Source organism: Myxocyprinus asiaticus, chromosome 18 (genome assembly GCF_019703515.2).
Source record: "Myxocyprinus asiaticus isolate MX2 ecotype Aquarium Trade chromosome 18, UBuf_Myxa_2, whole genome shotgun sequence".
NCBI lineage: Eukaryota > Metazoa > Chordata > Actinopteri > Cypriniformes > Catostomidae > Myxocyprinus > Myxocyprinus asiaticus.
This window is the reverse complement of record NC_059361.1, coordinates 42,304,357-42,331,898: the sequence shown is the minus strand read 5'-3', so window position 1 is coordinate 42,331,898 and position 27,542 is coordinate 42,304,357. Positions and strand designations below refer to the sequence as shown.

At 41.0% G+C, this 27,542-nt stretch overlaps 1 protein-coding gene across 1 annotated transcript in view; it reads left to right on the top strand.

The window, feature by feature from the left end:
• The window catches only part of LOC127456313 (synaptotagmin-9-like), a 97,444-nt gene that overhangs the window by 60,818 nt on the left and 9,084 nt on the right, over window positions 1-27,542 (top strand). Inside the window, exons 4-6 of the mRNA XM_051724752.1 lie at window positions 10,668-10,788; window positions 13,214-13,385; window positions 23,736-23,865. Coding sequence (XP_051580712.1) covers window positions 10,668-10,788; window positions 13,214-13,385; window positions 23,736-23,865 — 423 coding nt within the window. The remainder of the gene's footprint in view (window positions 1-10,667; window positions 10,789-13,213; window positions 13,386-23,735; window positions 23,866-27,542) is intronic.

The following is a 27,542-nucleotide window of genomic DNA, read 5'->3' as shown; positions in this document are numbered from 1 at the left end:
ACTGTACATATTGCGTGTTTTGTTTCAGTCAGTGGAATTGTATAAAACAAAATAAATTAATGAATGAAATATTTTAGCCCATTTTTGTTTCTTAATTTATTTTTATATATCCAAAAATTGGATTACATTTATACCTCTAAAAAAGCTTTGAAAAGTCATTAAAAAGTCTGTGTGAACAAGTATAAACTGTGTTAACTTTTGCAAACATTGTATTAATTTTAGCTCTGATTTGTTGGCAACAGATTGCTGATTGCATTAAATGCAATTAGAATTGCATTTACTGCAAAAATATGTGAACATGCTTAAAAGAAGAAAAATTTAAGAAGCAAAATGTGCAAGATAATTAGACTTGTTTTCAGAGAATATAAATTAAGTTTGCACTATATAGGGTATTTATTTATTATTCTTTTTTTTTTACAAACTGCCATTAAACCAGTGGCATAGGTTTCCATCTAAACATCCTACAACCACCCCCAAAAAACTAAATCTGTGCAACCTCTTAACATCCAGCCTCTTTTTTGTGCATGAGCTTGAAAACGACATTCCCAAAGTTAAACTCTTCCAGTTCTTGAACCCTTTGGTCTACAAACACAAACTTGGGCTCGTTGAAAAGTAGACACTTAGACATTTGTTATTCAAGAGTAAAAATGTGTCGTAGTACAAAAAAAAAAAAATAGTTAGAGCTATTCAAATATTTTGAATAGTGACCACAAATATTATTTATATATATATATATATATATATATATATATATATATATATATATATATATATATATATATATATATATTTGTTTTTTTTTTTTTTTAAATATGCAGCACTATGCGCAGTGCCCCAAAAACACATCTGATACAAAGCCACTTGTGTGATGAAGGTCTGACAAAATTTTGAAGTCGATATGATCAAAACTCTTTGTTCCATAATGATTTATGTAAGTGTATTTCCAAAAAAAGGCCACTTGGAGGCGCCAGTAGACCACTTGTAGTAACTCCTTAAATCAGTTATCAGAGTGGTTCAAAACACAGTTTGTTTAAATTTCATTGTAAACAATACCACACAAACCAAAATATACATGAAGATATCATTTTTTTTGTTATTATCTGGGAATATATTATAATACATTCCATATATATTTATGCATTTTATAAACAATGTGAAAAGAACATTACAATTTCAAATGTTGCAATGGAATTAAACTTTTACTTACAAAAAAGATGCTTCTGTTCATTTTTTCCCATACAAATTTAAATTAGCCGGGGAGCCTCACTCTCCCCGGGTTCGATCACCATCAGTGAAGCCAGGAGCACACCTGCTCCCAATGCAAATTGAATGAAAAGCATTGGAAAAAAATTACTGTCAATGCATTGGGAGCACGTGTGCTCCAGGGTCTAACTCACGGTGAGCAAAGCCTGGGAGGGTGGCTCATCTCAGCTTGAATGACATGTCCGTTCCCCTGGATGTGAAGTTGAACAGGGGGTTTGATGAAAAAATGCAGTCGGGAGTGTGTGTTCTCCATACCCTCAGTGTTGGTGACTGTAGCCGAGGAGGGTGGATCAGATCGCAAATCCAAAAGCCGAGTTCTTTGTCAACAGTACGGCAGTAACATGTTATAATGTCCTGGTTACTTGCGTAACCTCCGTTCCCTGATGGATGTATGTAGTGAAACTAGGGGTCACTCTTAGGAGCCCGAGACACCTCTGGTCTTTGATAAAAGGCCAATGAAAATTGGTGAGTGGTATTTGCATGAGGGTATAAAAGGAGCTGGTATGCAACCACTCATTCAGGTTTTATGCTGAGGAGCCGAGACAAGGTCCGGCCATTTCAGCGGGTAGTTCAGCATTGTGGCAGGAGGGACACAACGTCTCTTTCCCTCCATCAGGGAATGGAGGTTACGCAAGTAACCAGGACATTCTCTATCTGTCACTCACTCGATGTTGTGTCGATGTAGTGACACTAGGGGTCCCAATACGAAACGCCACAACTGGCTGAACTGTGTTACGTGAACTGGCGGTGTGTGATGGGCAGACCATTGTGTGCCTCGTAGCCAGCACACCAGGCCGACATGTAACCTCCCCCAACATAGTTGTGTCGAACGGCCCTTTGGGGTCACATGGTCTTATGCCGACCATGTGGAGAGTCTCATGTTAGATCCTACCCAACGGGGGAGGAGTTACTACAAACATGGAGACTGTGGCAGAGGGGGCTCTGCCGAAGGAAGACACAGTTTACCAACAGGGAAACTAATTAGCGGAAGATTTACATCGCATGGGGTTACCTTACAGGGAACCGCCACATGCAAAGCACCTACCCCAGAACAGGGCTCTTAGTTAGCATGTGTACTGGGCCAGCAGCGAGTCTCTCTGAAAACTCGACTGCCACAGGGCTCCTAGGAAGTCAACCAGGGAACATAGTTTGTGAACACTACTGGGAATTAATGGTGCACGTCTTCAGCTCAGAGGAGGTGAAAAGCGCTATGTGCAAGCGATACACCCGGCTGGCTATCCCGGGCTTATCCGCTTGTATTGCGTGCCACTAACTGGGACGAAACCGGTTCCACCTGGAGGTTGTAGAACCTTGCAAAGGTGTTGGGTGTTGCCCAGCCCGCTGCTCTGCAAATGTCTGTTAGAGAGGCACCCTTGGCCAGGGCCCAGGAGGCCGCTATACCCCTGGTAGAATGGGTTTGTAGCCCTACCGGGGGCGGCACGTCCCGGGCGTGATATGCCATAGCTATGGCGTCAATGAGCCAGTGGGTGATCCTCTGCTTGAAGACAGCGCTTCCTTCCCACTGTGCACCAAACAGACAAAGAGATGCTCAGAGATCCTAAAGCTGTGCGTGTGATCCAAATAGATGCATAAAAAGCGCACCGGACAACGACAGGGCTGGGTCTGCCTCCTCCTGGGGCAGCGCTCGCAGGTTCACCAACTGGTCCCTAAAAGGGGTCGTGGGAACCTTGGGCACATAGACCGGTCGGGGCCTCAGGATCACGTGAGAGTAGCCCAGACCAAACTCCAGGCACGTTTCGCTGACAGAGAACGCTTGCAGGTCTCCTACCCTCTTGATGGAAGTGAGCGCAGTCAGGAGGGCAGTCTTCAAAGATAGTGCCTTAAACTCAGCTGACTGCAAAGGCTCAAAGGGGGCTCTCTGTAGACCCTGAAGAACTACAGAGAGGTCCCATGAGGGAATGAGGTACGGTCTGGTGGGATTCACCTCTCAGGAACCTGATGATCAGGTCGTGCTTCCCTAAGGACTTACCGTCCACTGTGTCATGGTGTGCTGCTATAGCAGCAACGTACACCTTCAAGGTGGAAGGGGGCAGCCACCCTTCCAAACTCTCCTGCAGGAAGGAAAGCACTGATCCGACTGCACATCTCTGGGGTCTTCCCATCAGGAAGAACACCATTTAGCGAACAGACACCACTTAAAGGCATACAGGTGCCTCGTAGAGGGGGCCCTAGCCTGAGTGATCGTGTCTACCACCGTGGGTCCAGGGGCCAGACATGGAGATTCCAGAGGTCTGGTCGCAGGTGCCAGATGGTGCCCTGTCCCTGAGAAAGAAGGTCCTTCCTCAGGGGAATTGGCCTTTATCCACCGGAGGATTGTCGAATAGCCCTTGGCCGCCCCACCATCGAGGGTAGTGAGGGCGGGGAAGCTGAAAAGATCGGGACAGGGCAGTAAAAAGTGCCTCCCATGACCTTGTCAGCTCTTCATGCACTTCCAGGAAGAAAGGAACGGGGGCGGGGCGTGGCTTTGAGTGGCGCCACGAGCCAAGGAACCAATCATCGAGCCAAGAGGGTTCAGGGAAGAGCCGAGGGTTCCACTCTAGCTCGATGCTCACGGCTGCCCGGGAAAGCATGTCGTCATCTCCGCGTCAGCTTGTGACCGGTCGACCGCACCCGAAGGGAGGAGCCCAGCTGAGGCTTCCGTGTCCGACTGGACGAGCCCACTCTCTGATGCTGCACTCAAGAGCTCATCACTTTCACGGGCTCCAAATAAGAGGTCGAACTCGCTGTGAGACGAGCCGGCGGACTCATCCGGAAGCCCGATCGGGGCAGACGAGCGTGCTGGGGAATGGGAGGTCCGTGGGGGGATACCCGGCGGAGGCGGTCCCATTGGGGTCCCCAAATCGCCCCCAGTGCTAGCCGCGCTGGCCTCATACCCGTGGGTAAAAGGACCGAGGCGGGGAGCCTCTGGGGTGGCTCGCTTTCTTATGAAGACAAGCCACGACTGCACCGTTACCATGGACATGTCCTCGCAATGAGTACATGACCCATCCACGAACGCTGTCTCCACGTGATCAGTGCCCAGACATGAAAGACAGTGTTCGTGACTGTCAGAAGGCGAGAGATAACGAGCGCAACCAGGAATAACACACAGTGAAAGGCGTCTTTAAAAAGAAGTGTCTTTAAAAATACGTTCCGTGTGTGCCGCTTTTTTAGAGAAATATACTCTTTTAGAGAAATATACTCTTATTTTTGCCGAAGCGCCCAGGGACATTCTCTGCAGTGCACCAGTGCAGAGGAGGGAGAAGCCGCTGAAATGCACCGTCAGATCCAGCAGAGGTGAATGAACAGTCGTGGGAATTCAGCTCAGAGAGCATGACCGTTCGGCTCCAAAGAGAAAATCTGAATGAGTGGTTGCATACCAGCTCCTTTTATACCCGTATGTCCAGGGGAGTGGCATGCAAATACCACTTGGCAATTTTCATTGGCCTTTTATCAAAGACCAGAGGTGTCTTGGGCTCCCAAGAGTGACCCCTAGTGTCACTACATCGACACAACGTCGAGTGAGTGATATATAGGGAACTGCACACGGTGCGTAAAAGCGCAAACACAAACACAGTCCACGGTTTTCCACTCCAAACCTTCGCAAATCGGCATCAGAGATATATACAACCCTCATATCGTTGTTTTCATCTTTTCATTAGCTACACGACCCATCAGTCAAAAATGATCTAGCTTTTCATTGGCCGGCTTTATCCAGAGACAAACATGGATGATGCAAATCTTTACGTCACTCGTGTCGACTGTCCTGTTTGGCTATTTTGAGTGACTACCCAATCACAACTGCACAGAAAATTTTGAGGGAGGGCTTTTTTTTTTGGTAAGACCCTCCCAAATATCGTGTTTTTGTGTTTTGCTACTGAAACGCTACACAGAGTGCAAGATTTGGCAGAGAATGGACATGAATGATAACTTGTGTTGAGTAAGTAAAACCTGAACAAAGACAGACTGATCAATATTTCTTCATATTTGTACATTTTTGGACTAAAATCTCTAATGGATTTCATTTATTGGACTCTTGCAATGAAAATCAGACTGAAGTTTGGAGGATTGTGCTCATCTGTGTTTGGCTGGAAGACAATAAAGGTCAGAACTTCCGGTTTCATTTTCCGTGTTTTGATTTTCACTCTTGACACATTTAATAAAATCGTATTATTGTAACTTTGCAATCATCAAAATCTCTTTAAAATATAAAATCTTTCAAATGATATATTGGATGTCAATATTAGTTTACAATTTCACAGTTTAAACATGCATTAAACATAAATTAAATGTAAATAAATACACAATTGGGTCATTTTTGACCCACCTGTCGTTAAGAGGTTAAATCTATGCCTGCATGAAACAACCTATTATAGGGTTTTCAGCAAAAAATTAAATAAAATAAATAATATTAAATCAATAAATATGAGGCAATTCATGAAACTGAAAAAAACTGAAAAATAAGTTTAAAAAAACATTGTTTTGGCCAACTAATATTGTAGATAATAAATTGTATGCATTTACAACCAAAATACTATGAATGAAATACATTTTTGTAAAATACCATTGTCCTGTGAACATAGGTCAAACGTTTGGCTAAAATCTACCTCCATTATGTTGTAGCCATGGTTACTACAGTATTAATAAAACCATGGTTAATTTTTGTTAAGGTCCCTTACTAAAAAAAAAAAAATGTTATCTTATTACTAAATAAACATTAACGTAATACCTGCATTATTATGCTATATGCATCAACTAGGGATGCACCGATACCACTTATTCTCTTCCGATTCCGATATCTGAAATCTCAGTATCGGCCAATCCCGACCCCAAGCCGATACCAGTGTTGTTTTTTGGCATAAACAGTTTAGAATATCTTTACATTATTGTGTGGAACTAATTGGGAGTACTCTTTAATATGTAAAGTAACATAAACCGCTAACTGCACATTATTTCAATATAAATGTATAGCTTATTAAGAAACACTTTATTATTAACTAGTATACTGGATAAATGTAGCAGCAAAATTAACAGTAATTCCAGTCTTCAAGTCTTCAGTAAAAAAGAAACCAGTGTTTTATTTTTGCCCTTTTTTTTTTTTTGTTGTTGTTTCCAAAAATGTTTCAACTTGCATCTGAACTTTAAAGGATTCAGATCTCTTTTTTGTTCAATTTAGTTGTAAGATATCAGCTCACTTTTCATTCACACAGTTATTTTTGGAACCCATTCAACTTAAATATTGTTACAAATTGTAAACAAATACTAATGATGACAGTAATAATAATAAATTGTTATTAATATTATTATTATTGAGTTTTTAATTTAAATACAGCAGTAATATATTTAAGTCGTTCACTTTTTAAACCCTCACGCTTTTTTTTTTTTTTTTTTTTGACATTCTGAACTCTCCATGAAGTCCTGGATGTGTCTGTTTGTAGGCAAGTTCACAGTAGTTTAATTCGCTTCTTATTCTGGTAAAATGCGCCTCCGGTGCCATTCCAAATGCATATTATAAGTGAACCGAACTATTGAGCATCTACATCTGAGATGCTGTTCTTGAGTAGCGCTCAAATATTGCACACCGCTGTGAAGGCCAAAAATAGCTGCGAGTGCATCACCAGCCTGTGCATGAGTTTGTGTCAACAGAGCAACACCATTCACTAACGCGCTGGCGCTGCGCATACTATATATTTACTTATTAAACACAGCCTTTTGTGATTCACAGAGCTATCGCACGTCTTCAAGTGGCTTTGAATAAAATGCATATGAACTGCTTTAATGGTGTTTTATGGTTCTTTTATGTCATTTTTTGAGCTTGACAGTAACGAACATGACTAACACACAGTATCAGATTTGGATCGGACTCGGGGGGCCGACATCCGATCTGTCTAAAAGCTTCAGTATCGGAGTCGATACCGATCCAGGTATTGGATTGGTGCATCCCTAGCATCAACATAAAGTGCATTTTGAACTCAACTCAAAATATGTTCAACATTTGAAAGCTTTACATCATTATAGAAGGAATAATGCTGTGTTCCATTCAACTCGGAAAGTCGGATTTTCCAACTAGGAAAAGTGTAATGGAATGGCACTTGAAGTCGGAATTCCAACTTGGAAAGTCATGCGGAAATTTTAAACAACGATTTCGCTGAGATGCAGGTGCCTGACGTCATACAATCATGTTGGCACCTGGGAAGATGTACAAAATAAGTGATAAACATTCACTTTTATTAAATAATTTCGATAAATCGATCAAAGTTCCTACATTGCATGATATTAAAGCTTGTTTAACAAACGTTAACAGAGTAGCAGGTGTTCAAAATATGGTAAATTGTAGGATACTATCTTTTGCTTATGGTACACCTGTAGCACAAATGTTAGTGTTGCAGAATTGTTCATAAACTGGGTTTACTAGGAGACATCTCTGGTAACAGTCAAACCCCTGCTAAGCTAACGGGAGCATTACAGTTTTGTTTCCTTAAACGTCATCTTCCGAGCATATGGCAATGGAATGCATTTATGCTCGGAGATCGGAGATATCAAGTAGGAATATCCCACATCCGACATTGAATGGAATGCAGCATAACCTTGCTATTAAAATGAATACGAGAAGGGATGTCGTAACATGCTTGAGTGTTTTAATCATACGCTGAAACACCAAATCTTCATCAACAGAGTAGGGTAACATAACTTTGGCAATGAACACCCCAAGCACTTTAGTTATTGTTTCACGTCTGTCCGAACTAGCACTGAGTCCCTGCTTAAAAACAGAATGGAGTATGTGCAGTTTGGGTTTCCCCTGCGGCTTTGTGCACGCCGTGCGCTATCTTTCCCCGGGTAATGGCGGCGTAAATGATTAATCATAAATCAATGTCTGCAAACAGTGACTGTTTTGTAAATGTTTTTTTTTTTTTGACCATCGCTGATTTTATTGACTGCAAAAATAAAATGGTTCCAGACAGGAGATTGAATAATGCAGGGGGCGCTTATCTATCAGTGGCTTGTTTTTCTCCGCTTGCCATTTTCATCTACACACAATGCGTGCAGAACTTTGATGTCATCTAGTTGACCCACGTGAAACACAGGCAGAGCGTATCCATCTACAGAGCCATTCAGGCGCATTAGTGGAGGTCGTAACTGTGCATGTCTATTTGACGCTTTGTTTTCATCGCCAAAGCTTTTGCTCCAGATGCGTCATTAAACTTGAGGTAAACCATGGTGCAAATGCTTACCGAACCATGGGTGGCGAACCGTACGGTTCATTTTTTTTTTACAGAAGAGAGAACTGTTGCTCCCCTAGTTTTGAATGAGCATACAAATCTTTGCTAGAGAAATCACATTTTTTATTACACATTGGACTTTTGACTCAAAACCTTACAGTTACTGATATTACAAATTCCCTGACAAATTCCTTATGTGGCAACTAGCCTCGGTCTCCCCTACATGCTAACAGCTTTAGTAAACCAGGGACGTTTTTTATGAAATGTCAGATTATACAGGGCAGACTTTACTCTTACATATTTGTTAACCTTTTCTAAATGGCAGGGATACTATCTTCTGAGATCTTGTAAAAAACTAATCATAACGCTAGAATGACCTTTTTCCTGTCACGACCAGCAAAAACCTCTGGTTATCTTCTGCATGAGACCTCGGGCAGAAAATAGAGTGTCGGATTCAACTCCAATATCATTTATTCCACTGTAGCCCATGTTTTTTTTTTTTTTTGCACCTGGCTTTTAGCACGTGAAAAGTAAATGCCATCACAAGACTCACATAGACATGCTAGTCTCAGACTCCGCTGACCCACTGACAATCAAATCACAAACTCTGATCTGATTGGCTGACTTTATGCACATTATTAGTTTAGGTGAACAGTGTTTTTTCCATGGAAGGTAATGGGATGCTATTAGTGCTTTTTAGGAAGAGCAAATTGCCGGGTTTAAAATCTTTGAAGATTTCAAGAAATCTTTGATAAAAACTAAAATGAACTGCAGTAGGTTACTTTACATGTTAGATGGTTTCTTCTGGTCTAAGTTGAAATTCTTGGCCAAAAAAAAAAAAAGCTGCAAAGTGAACCAGATTTGATACCAATAATAGTCAAAAGTCTGACTTAATGAGGCTAGACACAAATACAGTAGGTTTTAAGAAGTTTTGTTTTTTTATTCAACATTGCAAGAATCCTCACAACTTTTGAGACGAAAAAAAAAAATGCCACAGAAATGAGTTTTCTTTTGTCAGTTTGGAATTACTGTGAGGATTCAATTAACATAACATCTGCATCTCGCCATTTCTGGGATGGGTCATTGTAAACAATGTTGGTCGGTTTATATTGAAGTTTAGGTCAGTTGTAGATTTGTCTCAGCGTGGCAATGAGTTCTCTGCACAATCCTTTTTTTTTTTTTTTTTTTTTGCATTTTGGACTGAAGTCTTCATTGTGAAGATGAATAAGTGTAAGAAAAGCTCATCTCACATTCTTAGCAAAGTTATTTTTACAGAGCAAGTGATAACACGACTGTTATTTTTAATGCTGCTGATGTCAGTGCTGTCTTGAAGTGACGAGTGATTCCATGATGAGCATTTGCTCCTCAATGCTGTCAACTCCATTGTGTATGCATGGTTATAAATATGCAATATGCAATATATATATAACGCATAAAGTCTTTTTTATAATATAAACTAGAGTTTCTGAAAAAATGTGAGTGCTTGCCTGTGTAAAACTTGATGTACAGGCAAGTGCAATGCTAGGGGTGATTGAATATAGAATACCACATGAAATTAAATTAATCTTGTTTGTGTTGTCAGTGTAACCCCCTTCGATTCTTTCTCTCTGGCCTCTCTCAAAGGGTGACACAGGGATGATATGTTGGACTCATTCATGCAGCGCATGTATTGAGAATACATGAGAAAACACAGATACAGACATAAAATGCTGCTCATCCGGTCACAAAACTGTAAATAAAAGTGTATAAATAAATAAAACATATACACAATGAAGAGACACAATGTATTATGTGCTCTCGCCATGTGCTCGGCATCAAACTCGATATATACGGCTATAGTTGGTACATAACTTAATGTTTTCTATGCCCTTAATGTGGATTGAGTTGAATAAAATTTTATTTCAAATGAATTATTTTTATTTGAAAGCAAAATAAAGGTTTTTATTTCCTATCTGACCGGAGAGATATTTACCTGCCATTCACCTCAACAGCTTGCAAAAAACTGAAGAGAAAATGGCCAACCTCACTCACTCACAACACACAACATTGCCTGTAGGCATCCCCATATCCCCACTCAGATGCACATAATCCCCTTTACAATGAACATAGTACAAATATTTAACAGGCTGAATAACCATTTTGGCACAATTCATAACAATTTCTTTTTTAATCCTGTTACATCAGGATAATGTGGATCTGGGCGATTTGATGTTTTCTCTGTGCTACCTGCCTACTGCTGGACGTCTGACCATCACCATGATCAAAGCACGAAATCTGAAAGCCATGGACATCACTGGAGCTTCAGGTTTGATCTTACTCTCAGATTTGATTAATAATTGTTATGTCATACCAGGATTTGAACATATTGACATTACAATATGTTGATATTCACCCTAACAAAATCTTTTTACTAGAGGACTAGAGGAAGTGCATAATTAAAGGAACAGTTCACCCAAAAATGAAAATTATCTCATTATTCACTTACCCTGATGCCATCCCAGATGTGTATGACTGTCTTTCTTCAGCAGAACACAAATGAAGATTTTTAGAAGAAGATATAGCTCTGTCACGTCCTTATAATGGGTGGCAGCACTTTGACGGTCCAAAAGTCATATTTAGGCAGCAATAAAGTAATCCATGCGACTCCAGTCGATCAATGGATGTCTAAGTGAATCAATAGGTTTATATAAGAAACAAGTCGATAATTAAAATGTTTTTAACTTTAAATTAGCGCTTCCATCCAGGGCTCTGATACGGCTTGAAATGGCCAAACTTTCGCATCACGTTCGTTCTTCTGTTGTAAATAAGTGGTGCTTCGGTGTTCTCGTGTGAACGTCATGCTTCGCGTCAGCTGCTGGCAGGAAGTGCTTTTTAAAAGTTAATATTGTTTTAACTATTGTGGCGGCAGGGGCGTTGTATGGGGGTTGAGGTCACACGATGAGTGGGAGATCTCGATTATGAGGTGAAACAAACCGATAGAAGGGGCGGGGCGCATGTCAAATATACCATCTCAACCTCCTGAAATTAAGGAGGGAGGCGTTCCCTGTGTCATTGGCTACGGTAGTTCGGAGAGGGCGGAGCTTGGACCGGAGGTGAACACAAAACCCAATCATATCTCCCCGGTCACTTGTGGAGACCACCTCTCACCGTATCAAGTCACAGAGGTTGCCGAGTTGCAGAAAGAATTTGCAGACGTGTTTTCTCTTCTGCCGGGTCGTACAAACCTCATCCAGCACCATATCGAGACCGAGCCGGGGGTAGTGGTACATAGTCGTCCCTAACGTCTGCACGAACACAAAAAAAAATAGTTCGGGAAGAATTAGATGTAATGATAGATATTGGAGTAATACAGGAATCCCACAGCGACTGGTCCAGCCCGGTTGTTCTAGTGCCTAAGAGTGACAGGTCTGTACGGTTTTGTGTGGATTATAGGAAAGTCAACACGGTGTCTAAATTTGACGCATACCCAATGCCTCGGGTTGACGAGTTGCTCGATCAGTTGGGCACTGCTCACTTTTATTCTACACTTGATTTGACAAAGAGTTATTGGCAGATCCCCTTAACGCCAATATCCCGCGAAAAAAACGGCCTTCTCCACACCGTTTGGATTACACCAATTTGTGACGCTTCCGTTTGGTTTGTTTGGAGCCCCGGCTACATTTCAGCACCTCATGGACCGAATCCTCAGACCGCACTCAGCTTACGCCGCTGCCTATCTGGATGACATCATTATACACAGTAATGATTGGCAGCGGCACATGCAGCATCTGAGGGCGGTTCTGAGGTCGCTGCGACGGGCGGGACTCACGGCAAACCCCAAGAAGTGCGCAATTGGACGGGTGAAGGTACGGTATCTGGGGATCCACTTGGGCCATGGGCAGGTGTGTCCCCAAATTGACAAAACTGCAGCAATTGCGACCTGCCTGAGACCCAAGACCAAAAAGAGGGCCCATACCCACAGGCGGTGGGGATATGTGGCGGCGGGGGCGTGGTCGAGCGTTCGTCTGGAGAGAGAGAGCTACCATTCAGAAAGAGACTGTGTTGAACTGTGACCTGATGAGTGTGTTGCTGAAAAGCTATTTTTAGTTTGTTTAATTAAAGTCATACTTTTGAGTTGAATTCCCAAGTTTCCCACCTCCTCCTTTCCCACCCGACGAACTTCTTCAAAATTATCGATTTATTTTTTACACAAACGTATCAATTTGCTTCAGAAGACATTCATTGATCAATTGGAGTCGCATGGATTACTTTATTGCTGCCTAAATATAATTTTTGGACTGTCAAAGTGCTGCCACCCATTATAAGGACGTGACAGAGCTCTATCTTCTAAAAATCTTCAGTTCTGCTGAAGAAAGACAGTCATACACATCTGGGATGGCATCAGGGTAATTGAATAATGAGAGAATTATCATTTTTGGGTGAATTATTCCTTTAAGCATAATTGTATGATAACAGAGTAAAAATATGTGGGAGCAATGGCCACCTCAGCTTTAATTTTGTGGTTCACTTAAGAAAAATAAATAAATAAATAGTGGTTGGAACATCATTGGGGTAAATAAATTATGAAATTTTTTTGTGTGTGTCAACTATACCTTTCAAAAATTACATTTATCAGCTGTGGTTGTGTTTTCCCTACTAAATTCTTTTTATCTAAATTATTGGTCTAGAACATAAAACGTGATATATTGTGTCATATTCATAATATAATGTTTATTTTTTAACTTTCCTAGATCCTTATGTGAAGGTTTCTCTGATGTGTGAAGGGAGAAGATTGAAGAAGAGAAAAACATCTACCAAGAGGAACACATTAAACCCAGTGTACAATGAGGCCATAGTGTTTGATGTTCCTCCAGAAAACATTGACCAAATCAGCCTTCTGGTAGCTGTTATGGACTACGACCGGTGAGAGCGCCGCACTTGTCTTGTATTATGTATATGTGTCCTTTTCTGTCCAGCATAGCTACTTGGCACAAAAGCAGTGATGAGTAAATTACTCCACTACAAAAGTAATCCACTACAGATTACTAATTACTAGGGCTGTCAATAGATTAACATGTTTAATATAATTAATTATATGATATGCTGATTTATTAATCACAATTATTCCCACATATCAGTATTAGTAAAGAAATGCCCCCAATCAAAATAATTCAATATGCTGTATAATGATTACAAAATTATAAAAATACGTATATTTAAATAATTATAAAAAAAAATATATATATATATATATATATATATATATATATATATATATATATATATATATATATATACATAATAATTCAGAGACATTATTCCAAGATATTACATTGTTGTGACAGACAAGTAAAGTATTGGTTAGGCAACACAAGGAGTGGCTTTAGAACGAAATATATTTTTTTATTTCCATATCACTGAACATAAGTATATTATTGACATACAGTCCACAACAGTTCATTTTGCAATTTAATTTGTCAATCTGTGTCACGATCCTGCCTTCTTGGTTTGGTTTTTGGTTTAAATTTTTGTAGTGGGATCCTGTCATCTTTGTGTTTTGTTATGGTTTGTTTTGGTTTTCCTGTGTTTATCCTGCCCTGTCCTCCTTGCTTTCTTGTTGTTTTCTGTTGTGTCTTTGTCATGAACATGGCTTTGTTTTGTGTTTGCCAGATGCTCTTTCTGCTCATTTGTTCCCTGAACATTCCCCCTTTTATCTCTGGTTTGTTCATTATTTTCACCTGTTCTCCATTACCTTTTGTGTATATACTCATCTTGTTTCACTTGTTAGCTGCTGGATTGTCTTGTGATATACCACTTATTTGTTGTATCTGTCATGTCTGATCTCCAGTCAAGTTTGTATTTTGCTGTTTATTATTTTTGCTCTTTTTTATTGATTCTTATTGAATTTTTATTCATTGCCCTGCTATTGAGTCCTTTTCCCTTACACTAAACCTGACATTACAATTCATCCAGTCAGGACTGAGCGGGCATAGGAATTTTTTTGAGGCTCGATCAGTTGGGCACCGCTTGCTTTTATTCTATACTGGATTTGACAAAGAGGTATTGGCAGATCCCCTTAATGCCAATATCCTGCGAAAAAAACGGCCTTCTCCACACCGTTTGGATTACACCAATTTGTGACGCTTCCATTTGGTTTGTTTGGAGCCCCGGCTACGTTTCAGCACCGAATCCTCAGACACTGAAGCTCTCGTTAGGAGGTCGGCAACTCCCTACACCATTTCCATCATGGGCAGACTCCTCTCTCTTCAGCAGGGGGAGAGTTCGATTGAGGAGTTTGCCCAGAAGCTCTTAGAGATCTCCTCTGTAGTCGATTTTGGTGAAGTGTTGCTCACGGATATCTTCAGCGCTGGTCTTAATAAGCCATCAGGTCTCAGATGCCTTGGGGAATCATGAGCTGGAGCCTGATAGAGCCACCTGTTTTAGAGACCTTGCAGCTGAGGATTATGTCTTGGTTGACTGCTCCCTTCTTCTGGAGGAGATTCATCAGCCGTCTTTTGAGAGATGGAGTGCTCCTCCCACTTCTCTCCCTTCTAATACTACCAAGAAAAGGTGTAGGAGGTCTGAAATTCCCCCTGGGGTTGCTTTTCCTGAGGCGCCTGCCCTCGGTGCTGCAGCCCTCCTGGTGGTGCCTGCCCTGTCCACCACAGCTCCCCAGAAGGCACAGAGGAAGAGGAGAGGATGCCGCAGAATGGTCCCTACTGCAGAAGCCCCCCGTTCTCTGCTTTGCAGAAGCCCCTCCATTCCCTGCTCTGGAGGTCCCAGATGTCCCTACTGCAGAAGCCCCTTCACTACCTGCTCCAGTGGTCCCGGAGCTCGCTGCTGTGGAGGCCCCTATGCTCCCTGTGCCGGTGGTCCTGGAAGTCCCTGCTACGTATACCCCTCTGTTTCCTCTTCTGGCCACAGAGGCCGCTCCAGCCCTTTCCCCAGCGGCCGTATCAATCCTCCCACCTGCGGTCGCCTTCAACCCTTCCTTCTCCCCTTCGGTCACCGTTCCAGCCATTTTCCCAGTGGGAAATGTTCTTTCCATTCTGCCGACCCCACCCTGTACTTTTTCGCCAGTGCCGCACTGGACTGTTCTGCCTATGTTGCCTATACTGTTTGTGTTTTATTCATTTTTGGTTTGTTTTGTTTTCATCCTGCCATGTTCTCCTTGTTTTTTTGTTGTGTTGTTTCTTGTCTTTGTCTAGCACATGGCGTTGCTGCTCGTTGGTTCCCTGACCTCTTCCCCTTGTTATCCCTGTTCTCCATTACCCTTCTGTGTGTATATATACTTGTATATAGTCTTGTTTCGTTTGTACATTGCTGGATTTTCTTGTGCTATACCCCTTGTGTGTTATCTCTATCATTTCACTTCTCCTGTCAAGTTTGTATTTTGCTTTGCGTAAAACCTGACAGACCGAGGCAGACTTATTATAATGGATTTTCTAAGGACGCGTCTATGTACACATACATCAGATAGACACTTTTAGAGTGTCTCATTTTGATTGCATCACGTCATAAACAGCATATTTAGGATGCTGTGTCAAGTTAAATGTTTGAAACTTTAAAAAAAAAATTTTGAGATCCCAGCATTCTGAGTTGCACTCTGTCCAGCTGTGTTTAAACGTAAGAATGCGTCATTACCTGTCTGCTGTCAGTAAAGTGTGGTTTGATGCCTAGACAGCGGCACATTTCCTGTACAGCTGGAGATGCGCTGACTGCCCCCTGCTAACTGGGACTCACAAAAACATGAAGGTGGTACTTCAAGCTTGAATCGCTCTGATGGTAGAACATTTTTTTATTAAGGTCCCCGATGGCATGATTGATTGCTTAAATTTTTTTGTATCATGTTATTTTTTTAAAATATAATCAATCACACTGATTTAACTTGTTAATTCGACAGCCCTACTAATTAATGTAAAATTGCTACTCATTACTTCATAGAAAGAGTATCACATTACTAATAACTTTAAATTTAAGTTAAGTTTCCTTAAACCCCAAGAAACACTTTCAAACTAGAGGGTGAATAGTTTTAACAAAACTGCTACATTGTCTAAGAATAGTTCACCCAAAACTGAAAATTTTTTCATCATTTATTTACCCTGATTTCACTCCTAACACGTACATGCTGCTTTTTTCAATAAAATGAAACTGTAAATCTCAATTGTCATTCAAGCGGAGGCCATGTGACGCCATGCAAGAAGCAGACGTGTGAGCAACGAGCTCTGCGCACTTTGCTAAATTTTTTTTTGTTTTTTTTGGGATTTTTCCCCTTTTTCTCCCAGTTTGGAATGCCAAATTCCCAATGCACTCTAAGTCCTCGTGATCGCATAGTGATTCGCCTCAGTCCGGGTGGCGGAGGACGAATCTCAGTTGCCTCCGCATCTGAGACAGTCAACCCGCACATCACGTGGCTTGTTGAGCGCGTTGCCACGGAGACACAGCGCGTGTGGAGGCTTCACGCCATCCACCGCGGCAACCATGCTCAATTCACCATGCGCCCCACCGAGAACAAACCACATTATAGCGACCACGAGGAGGTTACCCCATGTGACTCTACCCTCCCTAGCAACCGGGCCAATTTGGTTGCTTAGGAGACCTGGCTGGAGTCACTCAGCACGCCCTGGGATTCGAACTAGCGAACTAGCAAACTCCAGGGGTGGTAGCCAGCGTATTTTACCACTGAGCTACCCAGGCCCCCACTTTGCTAAATTTTTTATTATTTTCATGTTATATACATAGCAAAGAAGTCAAAATCCTTAGGCTCTGGAGACATTAAAAGACACTTACGTGTTCAGGATGAAAGCCCCGACTCGATTTGGATGCTGCGGCGGGAGAGGAGATCCAGCGTCAGTTGTCCAACATGTCGGTGATGCTGACGAAGGTTCTTTCTGACTTGGAGGATCTCGCTGTAATACAGCGATGGAAATAAAATTATCTGAGATAGTTATAAGAGTGACAGAAGTTGAAAGACATATCGATTATCTTGAGTCATCGGAAAGGGAATTATCCGCTAATCCTCCCGCGTCCAAAACAGTTTTGGAATTAATTTAGGAAAAACTGGAATATTTCGAAAATATGAGCTGAAGGAATAACATACGAATTGTTGGAATTCCTGAGCATTAAGAGGGCAGAGATATGGTGAAATTCCTGGACGAGCTCTTCCGGAGTCTGCTCGACATAACAGGTCATAAACTGGAAATCGAGCAAGCTCACAGAGTCCCGGCTCGCAGAACTGCTGAGGGAGACAGGCCCCGATCGATTCTGGCCAAATTTCTGAAATCATCCGATAAAGATCATGTGTTGTGCCAGGCGAGGGGCAAAGGAAAGCTTTCGTGGAGGAATCACAATGTTTTCTTATTCCCGGACTTTGCGAGTTCAACAAGAGAGAAATGCGATTGTTTCAAGGAATGTAAGAAACTCTTACACCAACAGAAGATCACTTTTGCACTGATGTTCCCGGCCAAACTGAGAATAGAAATGAAGAATGGTCGCAAAGTATTTACATGTCCAAAACAGGCACTCTCCTTCATAAATATGGAGTAAGCCATTTGATGTTTCTTATATTAGTGGACTGACTCGCGGTTCAGGGACTCTATTATCTGAGGAAGCTGGGTGCCATTTTTGTTTCTTTTTGCGCTGGCTCCGCCTAGCGGCTGGAGGTTATTTTGTGGCATGACGCCAAGAAACTTTTGCATTGACGGAAGATCATTTTTTACACTGAAGTTCCCAGCCAGATCGAGAATGGGCACTATGGATGACCACAAAATATCTACATGCTCACATAAAGGACGTCTTTTATAAAGTTGACGGGCTGAGTAAGTTATGGTGTATTTTTTCTTTTTTTTTTTTTTTTTTTTGTGCGGCCTCCGAGTTAGTTTGGTTCTTGATCATCCGAGAAACCGGGATGCCGGTTTTGTTTTTCGTGCTGGCTCCGCCTAGTGGCTGGAGCTTGTTCTGCTGAATAACACTCCTTTGGAACAGCTGTGGATAAATCTGTTCGTTCTTTGTGCTTATGCCTCCTGTTGGCTGGAGTTTGTTTTTGTGGAGTATATTTAAGGGACAGTAGAATGATTACGTCAGCTCATGAACTCATAACAGCCGGCTCACTGAACAATTGTTTGTCTGTCCGAGGAAACTGAACGGCTTTATATCAGCTTGAGTTTGTTTTGCGGAGGATCACACCTTTGAGACGGTTCTGTGAATGAGTCTACATGTTTTTTCTGTTTTTCTACCTGTTGGCTGGGGTCTGTTTTACAAAGTATTTTCTGTTATGTTATTTTGCCTCACAAAATTTGTATAGAATTTGTATAGAAAACTTGAGCAATCTGATGGCAAAGTTGTCGCGAGGGCTCTCGTAGGCGTACATGGACTCTTTGAGTTTAGAGGGATTGACGCTGGTTGGCGCTGTCGTGCGCGGGGTTAATGTGCATGTTTTTCTTTTTTCTGTTTGTTTTGTTTGGGGGGAAGTTCAGGGTTTGATTGTTGCATTAATGGGGAATGTGGTCTGTGTAATCTTGTTTTTGTCACACAATTTATTTTTTTTATTATATCAATATGTCAAATGTTAATATGAATAAGTTCTCTCTCTCCACATGGAATGTGGATGGATTGGGGCACCCTATAAAATGAAGGAAGGTTATTTCTTTTCTTAAACGTAAGAAATATGATATAGTGTTTCTTCAAGAAACACATCTTTCCCCGCAGGAAGCTGAAAAATTTGGTAAGATATGGGGTGGACATGTTTTCTTCAGTGCCGGCTCAAGTAAGAGCATGGGAGTCATTTCATTAATAAGTAAGCATCTACAATTCAAATTTCTCAAACAGATTAAAGATAAATTAGGGAGAGTCATTATTGTTTTAGCTGAAATTCAGGGGCAAAGGTTGATTTTGGCTAATATTTATGCATCTAATGTTGATGATCAGGGCTTTTTTATAGATCTTGAAGGGATGCTGCAAGCCGCTGGCACCCCTCATGATATAATATTGGGAGGAGACTTTAATCTTTTGATGGACTCAGTCCTTGATCATAGTGAAGCAAAAGTGTGTAAGCTCCCTAGAGCAACAGTGACGCTTCACAGGACGTGTAAAAATCTTGGTCTTGCAGATATTTGGAGAATTTTGAACCCATCTGGTAGAGACTATACATTTTTTTCAACAGTCCATAAGATTTGTTCTAGAATATATATATTTTTTTATATCTAAGTCCCTCATTTCATCTGTTGTTGACTGCTCAATTGGAAACATCTTAGTCTTGGATCACACCCTGGTGAGTTTGGAGATGTTGCCACATACGGAGAAAAATAAATCATATAGTTGGCGCTTTAATGTATCCTTTTTGCAAAATCCTGATTTCCAGCAAATGTTAAAAACCGAAATCAATGTTTATATGGAGACCAACTAGTCCTCAGTATCTTCTGTGGGCGTGACTTGGGAGGCACTTAAGGCAGTTCTTAGGGGTCGGATCATACAGTATGCCTCATTCACCAAAAAATCCAAAGCACAAGAACTTGTGGAGTTGGAAGGGAATATTAAAAGTGCAGAGGCAGAGCTGAAGCGCAGAATGTCGTCTGATGGCCTCAGAGAATTGACTTGATTGAAATACAGATAAAATGCTATTTTGTCACGGAAAGTGGACTTTTGGTTATTCAGGGCAAGACAGTCATATTTTGAGTAGGGGGACAAAGCAGGGAAGCTTTTGGCTAGATATATAAAGCAGAGAGAGTCTTTTTTACCATTCCCTCAGTGAAATCTGCTGGTGGTGAAATTTTTACCACGGCCACTGATATTAATAATGCTTTTAAAGAGTTCTATCTTGATCTTTATAGTTGTACATCTTCGTCTACTGATGAAGATAATAGAAACTTTGTGGAAGCATTAGAACTTCCTAAACTGACGACTGAGCAAAACAATTATCTTGATTCTGAGATAACCTTGGAGGAACTTGATGAGGTAATTAAGGCCTTACCTACAGGCAAAGCTCCGGGGCCAGATGGTTTTGCTGCTGAATTTTTTAGATCTTATGCTACAGAACTGGCTCCACATTTGTTAGAAGTTTATACGGAATCATTAAAGAATGGAAAGTTCCTCCAACTATGACACAAGCCCGGATCAGTCTGATTCTTAAAAGGACAAAGATCCAAGTGTGTGTAAAAGTTACCATCCAATTTCCCTGATCCAGCTAGATGTAAAAATTTTGTCCAAAATTTTGGCTAATTGTATAAGTAAGGTTATGACATCTCTTATACATATAGATCAGGTGGGATTTATTCGGGGCCGCAGCTCTTCTGATAACATTAGGCGTTTCATTAATATTATGTGGTCAGTAGCGAATGATCAGTCACCGGTCGCTGCCATTTCACTTGACGCCGAAAAGGCATTTGATATGGTAGAATGGGATTATCTTTTTAAGATTTTGGAAATGTATGGGTTCGGAAGTACATTTATTGGTTGGATTAAGTTACTTTGTAAACACCCCGTAGCAGCGGTACAAACAAATGGATTAATTTCAGATTATTTTACTCTGGATAGGGGCACTCGGCAGGGTTGCCCTCTTTCCCCATTATTGTTCTGTCTTGCCCTGGAACCATTAGCAGCCACGATATAAAAGGAGGAGGATTTTCCAGGGGTGGTGGCGGGAGGTGTGGCGCATAAGCTTCTGCTTTACGCAGATTATATTTTATTATTCGTCTCCGACCCCACTAGATCTATGCCTTGCCTCCACAGAATTATTCATTCCTTTTCCAAGTTCTCTGGATACAAAGTCAACTGGTCTAAATCCGAAACTTTAGCTCTGACTGCTTACTGCCCAGTAACGGCCTTTCAGCTGGGTGCCTTTCAGTGGCCCAAACAGGGCATTAAGTATTTGGGTATTTTATTCCCAGCAAATTTGTCTGAGTTAATTTTGACCCTTTAATTAAAATGTTTTCGAGCGATGTGGACAGATGGGCTTCATTACATTTATCGATGATTGGGAAGATTAATATTATTAAAATGAACTGTATTCCAAAATTCAGCTACCTGCTACAGTCACTCCCTATAGATGTCCCCCTCTCTTATTTTAAGCAATTTGATAGAATTGCGAATTCCTTAATTTGGAATGGTAAATGTCCCAGACTACATTCCAACAAATTACATAGGCCGATTGACAAAGGTGGGTTAGGCTTACCCAAGATTTTGTTTTATTATTATGCGTTCGGTCTCAGGCATTTGGCTCATTGGTCGCTTCCACCTGAGAGAGCCCCTCCCTGGTTTTCTATTGAACAGGAAGTCCTTGCCACTATTTCACCATTGCAAAGTCTTTCTATTAAACTTACCGGAGAAGTTAAGTCACACCCCGTTATTTCACATTTGCACATGATTTGGACAAGAGTGGCCAGAGTATTTAATTCGGACATTTATTTAAATGTTGCCTCAAGCATATGGCTGAACCCAAAATGATGTATCAATAAGTCCCCTTTCTGTTGGTCAGAGTGGATTGTGAGAGGGGTTGTTACACTCGGCGACCTGTATGAGAGTAGAGTGTTGAGATCTTTTGAGAATTTGGGTCATCATTTTGGGATTCCCAGATCTCAATTTTATAGGTATTTACAGCTGCACCACATGCTCTGTACTATTTTTGGGAGTAACACACACACCCCTAAAGCGGCAGATGCTTTGGGATAGGTGATTACTGCTTTTGGAAAAGGTCATGAGACATCAGTGTATTACTCCTTGCTGGTTCGGAGTCTGGGGGATGGCGCTTTAGCTTCTATCAAGAGATTATGGGAAAAAGATTTGAATTTGGTATTGGAGAAAGAAGTGTGATTCTAAAAGATGTCAAGTCTGCATCTAGAGATGCAAGGGTTTGCCTTATGCAATTTAAGATTTTACATAGATTTTACTGGACCCCCTCTAGATTATATAGGCTTGGTCTTAAAAACACACCCAACTGCTGGCGATGTCAGTTAAAAGTTATCTAGTAATAGAGGGGGTTAAGTATTGATTCTGTTTGTATATGTTCTTGCTTTTATGTGTTAATATAGGAATCAATAAAAAAAATATTAATGTAATAAAGATTTTCAAACTTTAGAGAACCTGTGTACATAAAGTTTAATTGACATCAGACTTTATTTATGATATACGCTGTGAAAAGGCACGAAGACCTGAAAAGTGTTTTTGCGGAAGACTTTAGGTAACTAGGACTAGGTTAGGTTAGTTGGGACACCATTCTTTTGACATCAACGTGACTAGAAAAGTGACAAAACTAGTGAGTCAAGACATAACAGTATACAAAATACATAACACAAAGCTGAGTGTAGCAAAATTACATAATCCCTCCTTTAAACTTCACTTTATAATAAAAAAAAAAAATAAAAAAATCTGCATTGTGAGAAAAAGCATGAATTAGGGATTTTTATGGTTTTAATTAATTTATGAATAAGTATATATGTGTTTATTAAAGTATGAATAATTTAAGTACTCTATTTAAGGGGGGCCTGGGTACCTCAACAAGTAAAGATGTTGACTGCCACATCTGGAGTCACAAGTTCGAATCCAGGGCGTGCTGAGTGACTCCAGCCAGGCTTCCTAAGCAACCAGTTGGCCCTGTTGCTAGGGTGGGTAGACATTGGGTTAACCTCCTCGTGGTTGCTATAATGTGGTTCTCGCTCTCAGTGGGGCGTGTGGTGAGTTGTGCATGGATGCCGCAGACAATAGCATGAAGCGTCCACATGCGCTAGGTCTCCGCGGTAACACGCTCAACAAGACATGTGATAAGATGCTCGGATTGACTGTCTCAGGCAACTGAGATTCATCCTCTGTCACCCAGATTGAGACGAGTCACTACACCACCACGAGGACTTAGAGCGCATTGGGAACTGGGCATTGCAAATTGGGGAGAAAAGTATTCTATTTAAATAGAAGTATTCTATTTAAGCTTTTATAGCAAGTTAAATTGCCTTACTGTTTTGCAAGTATAGCATGAAAGACGCCCTTTTTATTTATGTTGTTATAACTGCATCAGTGATTTATAATGCATTTGTAAATGGCATATTAGTCATTTATGAACCACTTTAGAAACCCTTGACAAAGGGAACATTAAAGGGAACATTGAAGGGAACATTAAAGTGTTAACCACTTCAGCTTTAAGTCATACAGGTTTGAAACGACATGATAGTGAATTATGGGTATACTATACCATTAGATTTTTTATTTGCATGTTAGTATATTAGTGGGATATTTACAGTATATTGTTATGAAGTAAAGAGAGTAATTTGCTGCCTCTTTTCACAGTGTAGGTCACAATGAAGTCATAGGTGTGTGTCGAGTAAGTAATGACGCCGAGGGTTTGTGCAGAGAACATTGGAATGAGATGTTGACTTACCCACGCAAACCCATCGCACACTGGCACCCTCTCGTTGAGGTAAGACCGCATGGATGTCTTTTAAATACCAGCTCTTAAAAGAAATTAAAAGAGAGATCTTTCCCAAATATAACATTCCAACCTGAAAAGAGTGATACTTTTGAAATTCTATTTGAATCCTTTTAAAGATAAAGACAGTGTGGATTATCCAATTAATCAAAAAATAATAAAAAGAAGAATCACTTATAAAAATGGCAAAAGTTCAAAGTTGCTGTCCTAGAATAAATTTTGTTTAGAAATACAGTATAAAATAGAAAACTAAGATATAAAATATTTTGAGATAAGGTTCATGTCTGGATTGCTGTGGTTAAATATGTGACACTGCAGGGAGCAAGAACCAGTGATTTATCTCACAGCAGATTGTGTTAAAGGCTGGGCTGAAGAGTATGTGAGATTATTATTATTATTATTCTTATTAATAAAGGCCCTAAATGAAATAAGGGAAATAAATTCTACATGTAATATCCATTGGTCCTAAATGTGTTAAATGTGCTCTGTCTCTGTCTCAGTTAAATGTGCACTTTCTCTTTGTAAAAATACTCTGTTGACTGAAGATGTCATCAGTATTGGCCAGCAGCTGAGGAAGTGATTCAGTCTATTAGCTGGGAGCCACATGAGGAAGATTCATCTTCATGTTCGAGGAACCTCAATCAATCTGCTACAGCAGTGGTTCCCGAACTTTTTTCCAGGGGACTCCTATTTTAACATTCAAAATCCTGAATGTCCCCCCTTTCCTGCACCCACATTATGTCCAGCATTGTTGTTATGCAATGTCTGCTATTTTTTCTAGAATATGTATGTCTTTATAAGAATGTTTACAGTGTTAAAATTGTGAAATGGAAGTGTTTTTATGTTAAATTGACAATCAAACATGTTTCTTCATGTTCTTCTTCAGTCTTTGTTAAAGTACTGATGCAATTGACCCTCTGCTAAGCCTAACCTTTAAAGCATTTCTGACCAATCCTATCATAGCAACTGTTGCCTTCCGCCATTTCTCTGACAAGTGCTTGCTTGTTTCCTGTGAGACTCTACGGGAATCATTTGTGTTTGAGTAGTTTTATTCCCAATTTTATAGAAAATGTCCAAATGGATGGCACTGGACTATAAATTCAAAAAGCAGTAAAGGGTTTCCTTTCCTCCATTTTCTGTGCTTGTAGCAATGTTCCTAGTTTCACCATTCCCCTTAATGTGAAACCAGAACACTTACGAAATGCAAACAGGGCATCAATCTCAGTCCTTAAGACAGATGTTTCTTCTGAGAAACTTGCTCAGGAACAGGCACAAAAGGTTAACTCTTTAGCATGTGAGTTTTTCCTGCACTGACTAATCCCCTAGCATGAGTTCTTTAATGCGTGATGTAATAAAAAATAAAGTCACCTTACACTTCACAGCAAATGCACTGGAGGACAGATTATATATAATAAAACATATAATGTCATTTTTAGATGTTTATAATGATTGATTAAGATAGATAAGATATGATTGGTGATCCCAGAATGCACTGTAATGAAAATGATCCAAGATGGTGGACGAAGCAAGAGAAACTACAAAAATTTGTGTGTGCTATGCATACTTATGCACATTAGAGTACCACGTCACCTGGATTGAAATCAGTTGTGAGTAGAGTCTTCTGTGCACTGCGTGTGAGGAGCTCTATTTGAATGACGCGAACAGTTGCCGCCTATGTAGAATGTTCCAAATCACTCTCTTATGAGGCTTCATTTCAGTTAGGATGCTGCCATAGAAGACAGCTACCTATGTAGGCAGAAGACAGCGAGAGAGTTCACTAAGTTTTAGAACAGACTATTCTTTGTTTGACATTAGAAAACATGAACACATCGCTGCATCAAAACAGTCAACTCCGGGGGCCTGGGTATCTCAGCGAGTATTGACGCTGACTACCACCCCTGGAGTCACGAGTTCGAATCCAGAGTGTGCTGAGTGACTCCAGCCAGGTCTCCTAAGCAACTTAATTGGCCCGGTTGTTAGGGAGGGTAGAGTCACATGGGGTAACCTCCTCGTGGTCGCTATTAGTGGTTCTCGCTCTCAATGGGGCGCGTGGTAAGTTGTGCATGGATCGCGGAGGGTAGCGTGATTTTCCACATGCTGTAAGTCTCCACGGTGTCATGTGCAATGAGCCACGTGATAAGATGCGTGGATTGATGGTCTCAGAAGCGGAGACGACTGAGACTTGTCCTCCGCCACCCGGATTGAGGTGAGTAACTGCGCCACCACGAGCACATACTAAGTAGTGGGAATTGGGCATTCCAAATTGGGAGAAAAGGGGATAAAAAAGTAAACTCTGATGGTAACAGTTTTAATCTTTTATTTTGTGATTATTTGAATGTTTGTTACATAAAAAATAAAGATATTGTGATATTGAAAAGACTATTTAAGCAACTGATTCGCTCTAGTCCCTGTTTGCTGGTAAGCAGCAGCACGAAAGCAGATCACACCCGACTGATCATCACCTTTGAGCCCAGCGTAGTGTAATCACACCGGTTTGATCATACTCATGTCAATAATAAAATATGGGTGGTGTTGTTCACCAGCTTAAGCATTAGGCCCAGTCCATATTGAAATGCTGGAGTCTATTGACACATTTTGCTTCATAAATGCCATAAGGCATTTATTTGCCATTCGTAGTCCTGTAATGCAGATGCGCTGATTGAGGGACCAATTTTGTATGGGCAAGTAGAGAACTGAACATTCCTTCCAACTTAGAAGAGAATAGAGTGAGAAAGTGTCTCGCATAGCAATAGTGTTCTTGGATGTCCTGGGAGCGGATGACCATCCTTAGCCAGCTGGGACCTACTAGCATCACAAATGAGGCCACACATTCATGGCCAAAGCATAATGCCCCAGTATAGTGACGGGGACACTATACTGTTAAAAAGCACCGTCTTTCAGATGAGATGTTAAACCGAGGTCCTGACTCTCTGTGGTCATTAGAAATCCCATAAAATGACCCCGGTGTCCTTACCAAATTCCCCCCATTGGCCCCTATCTATCATGGCCTCCTAATAATCTCCATCCCTGAATTGGCTACATCACTTTACTGTCCTCTCCACCAATAGCTAGTGTGTGGTGGGTGTTCTGGTGCACTATGGCTGCCGTCACATCATCCAGGTGGATGCTGCACTCTGGTGGTGGTTGAGGAGAGTCCCCCTATACTATGTGGAGCGCTTTGAGTGCCTAGAAAAGTGCTATATAAAATGTAAGGAATTATTATTATTATTATTATTATAAATTCATAAGGGTTTTCTCAGAAGTTTGGATCTGATTATGATGAGACATTCAGCCCAGTGGTTAGATTTTAATCAATTAGGACGATAATCGGTCTGACTGCACAACATGGATTAAAACTGCATCAGATGGATGTGAAAACGGCCTTTCTAAATGGAGAACTGAAGAAAGTGTACATGAAACAACCTGAAGGTTTTGTTGCCAAAGGCAAGGAACATCTAGTGTGAGACCCGAATTGCAGCATTTATGGCCTGAAGCAGTCGCCAAGTTGATGGAACATTATCCTAGTTGACCATCTGAAAAAAATGGGATTTGTGCAAACCACAGGTGATCCATGCATATACACCGCTGCCTGAGGTGAGATGCTCATCATTGCCATGTATATGGATGACATTCTCTTGGCTGGACGCAGAGATAAATGAATGATGGAA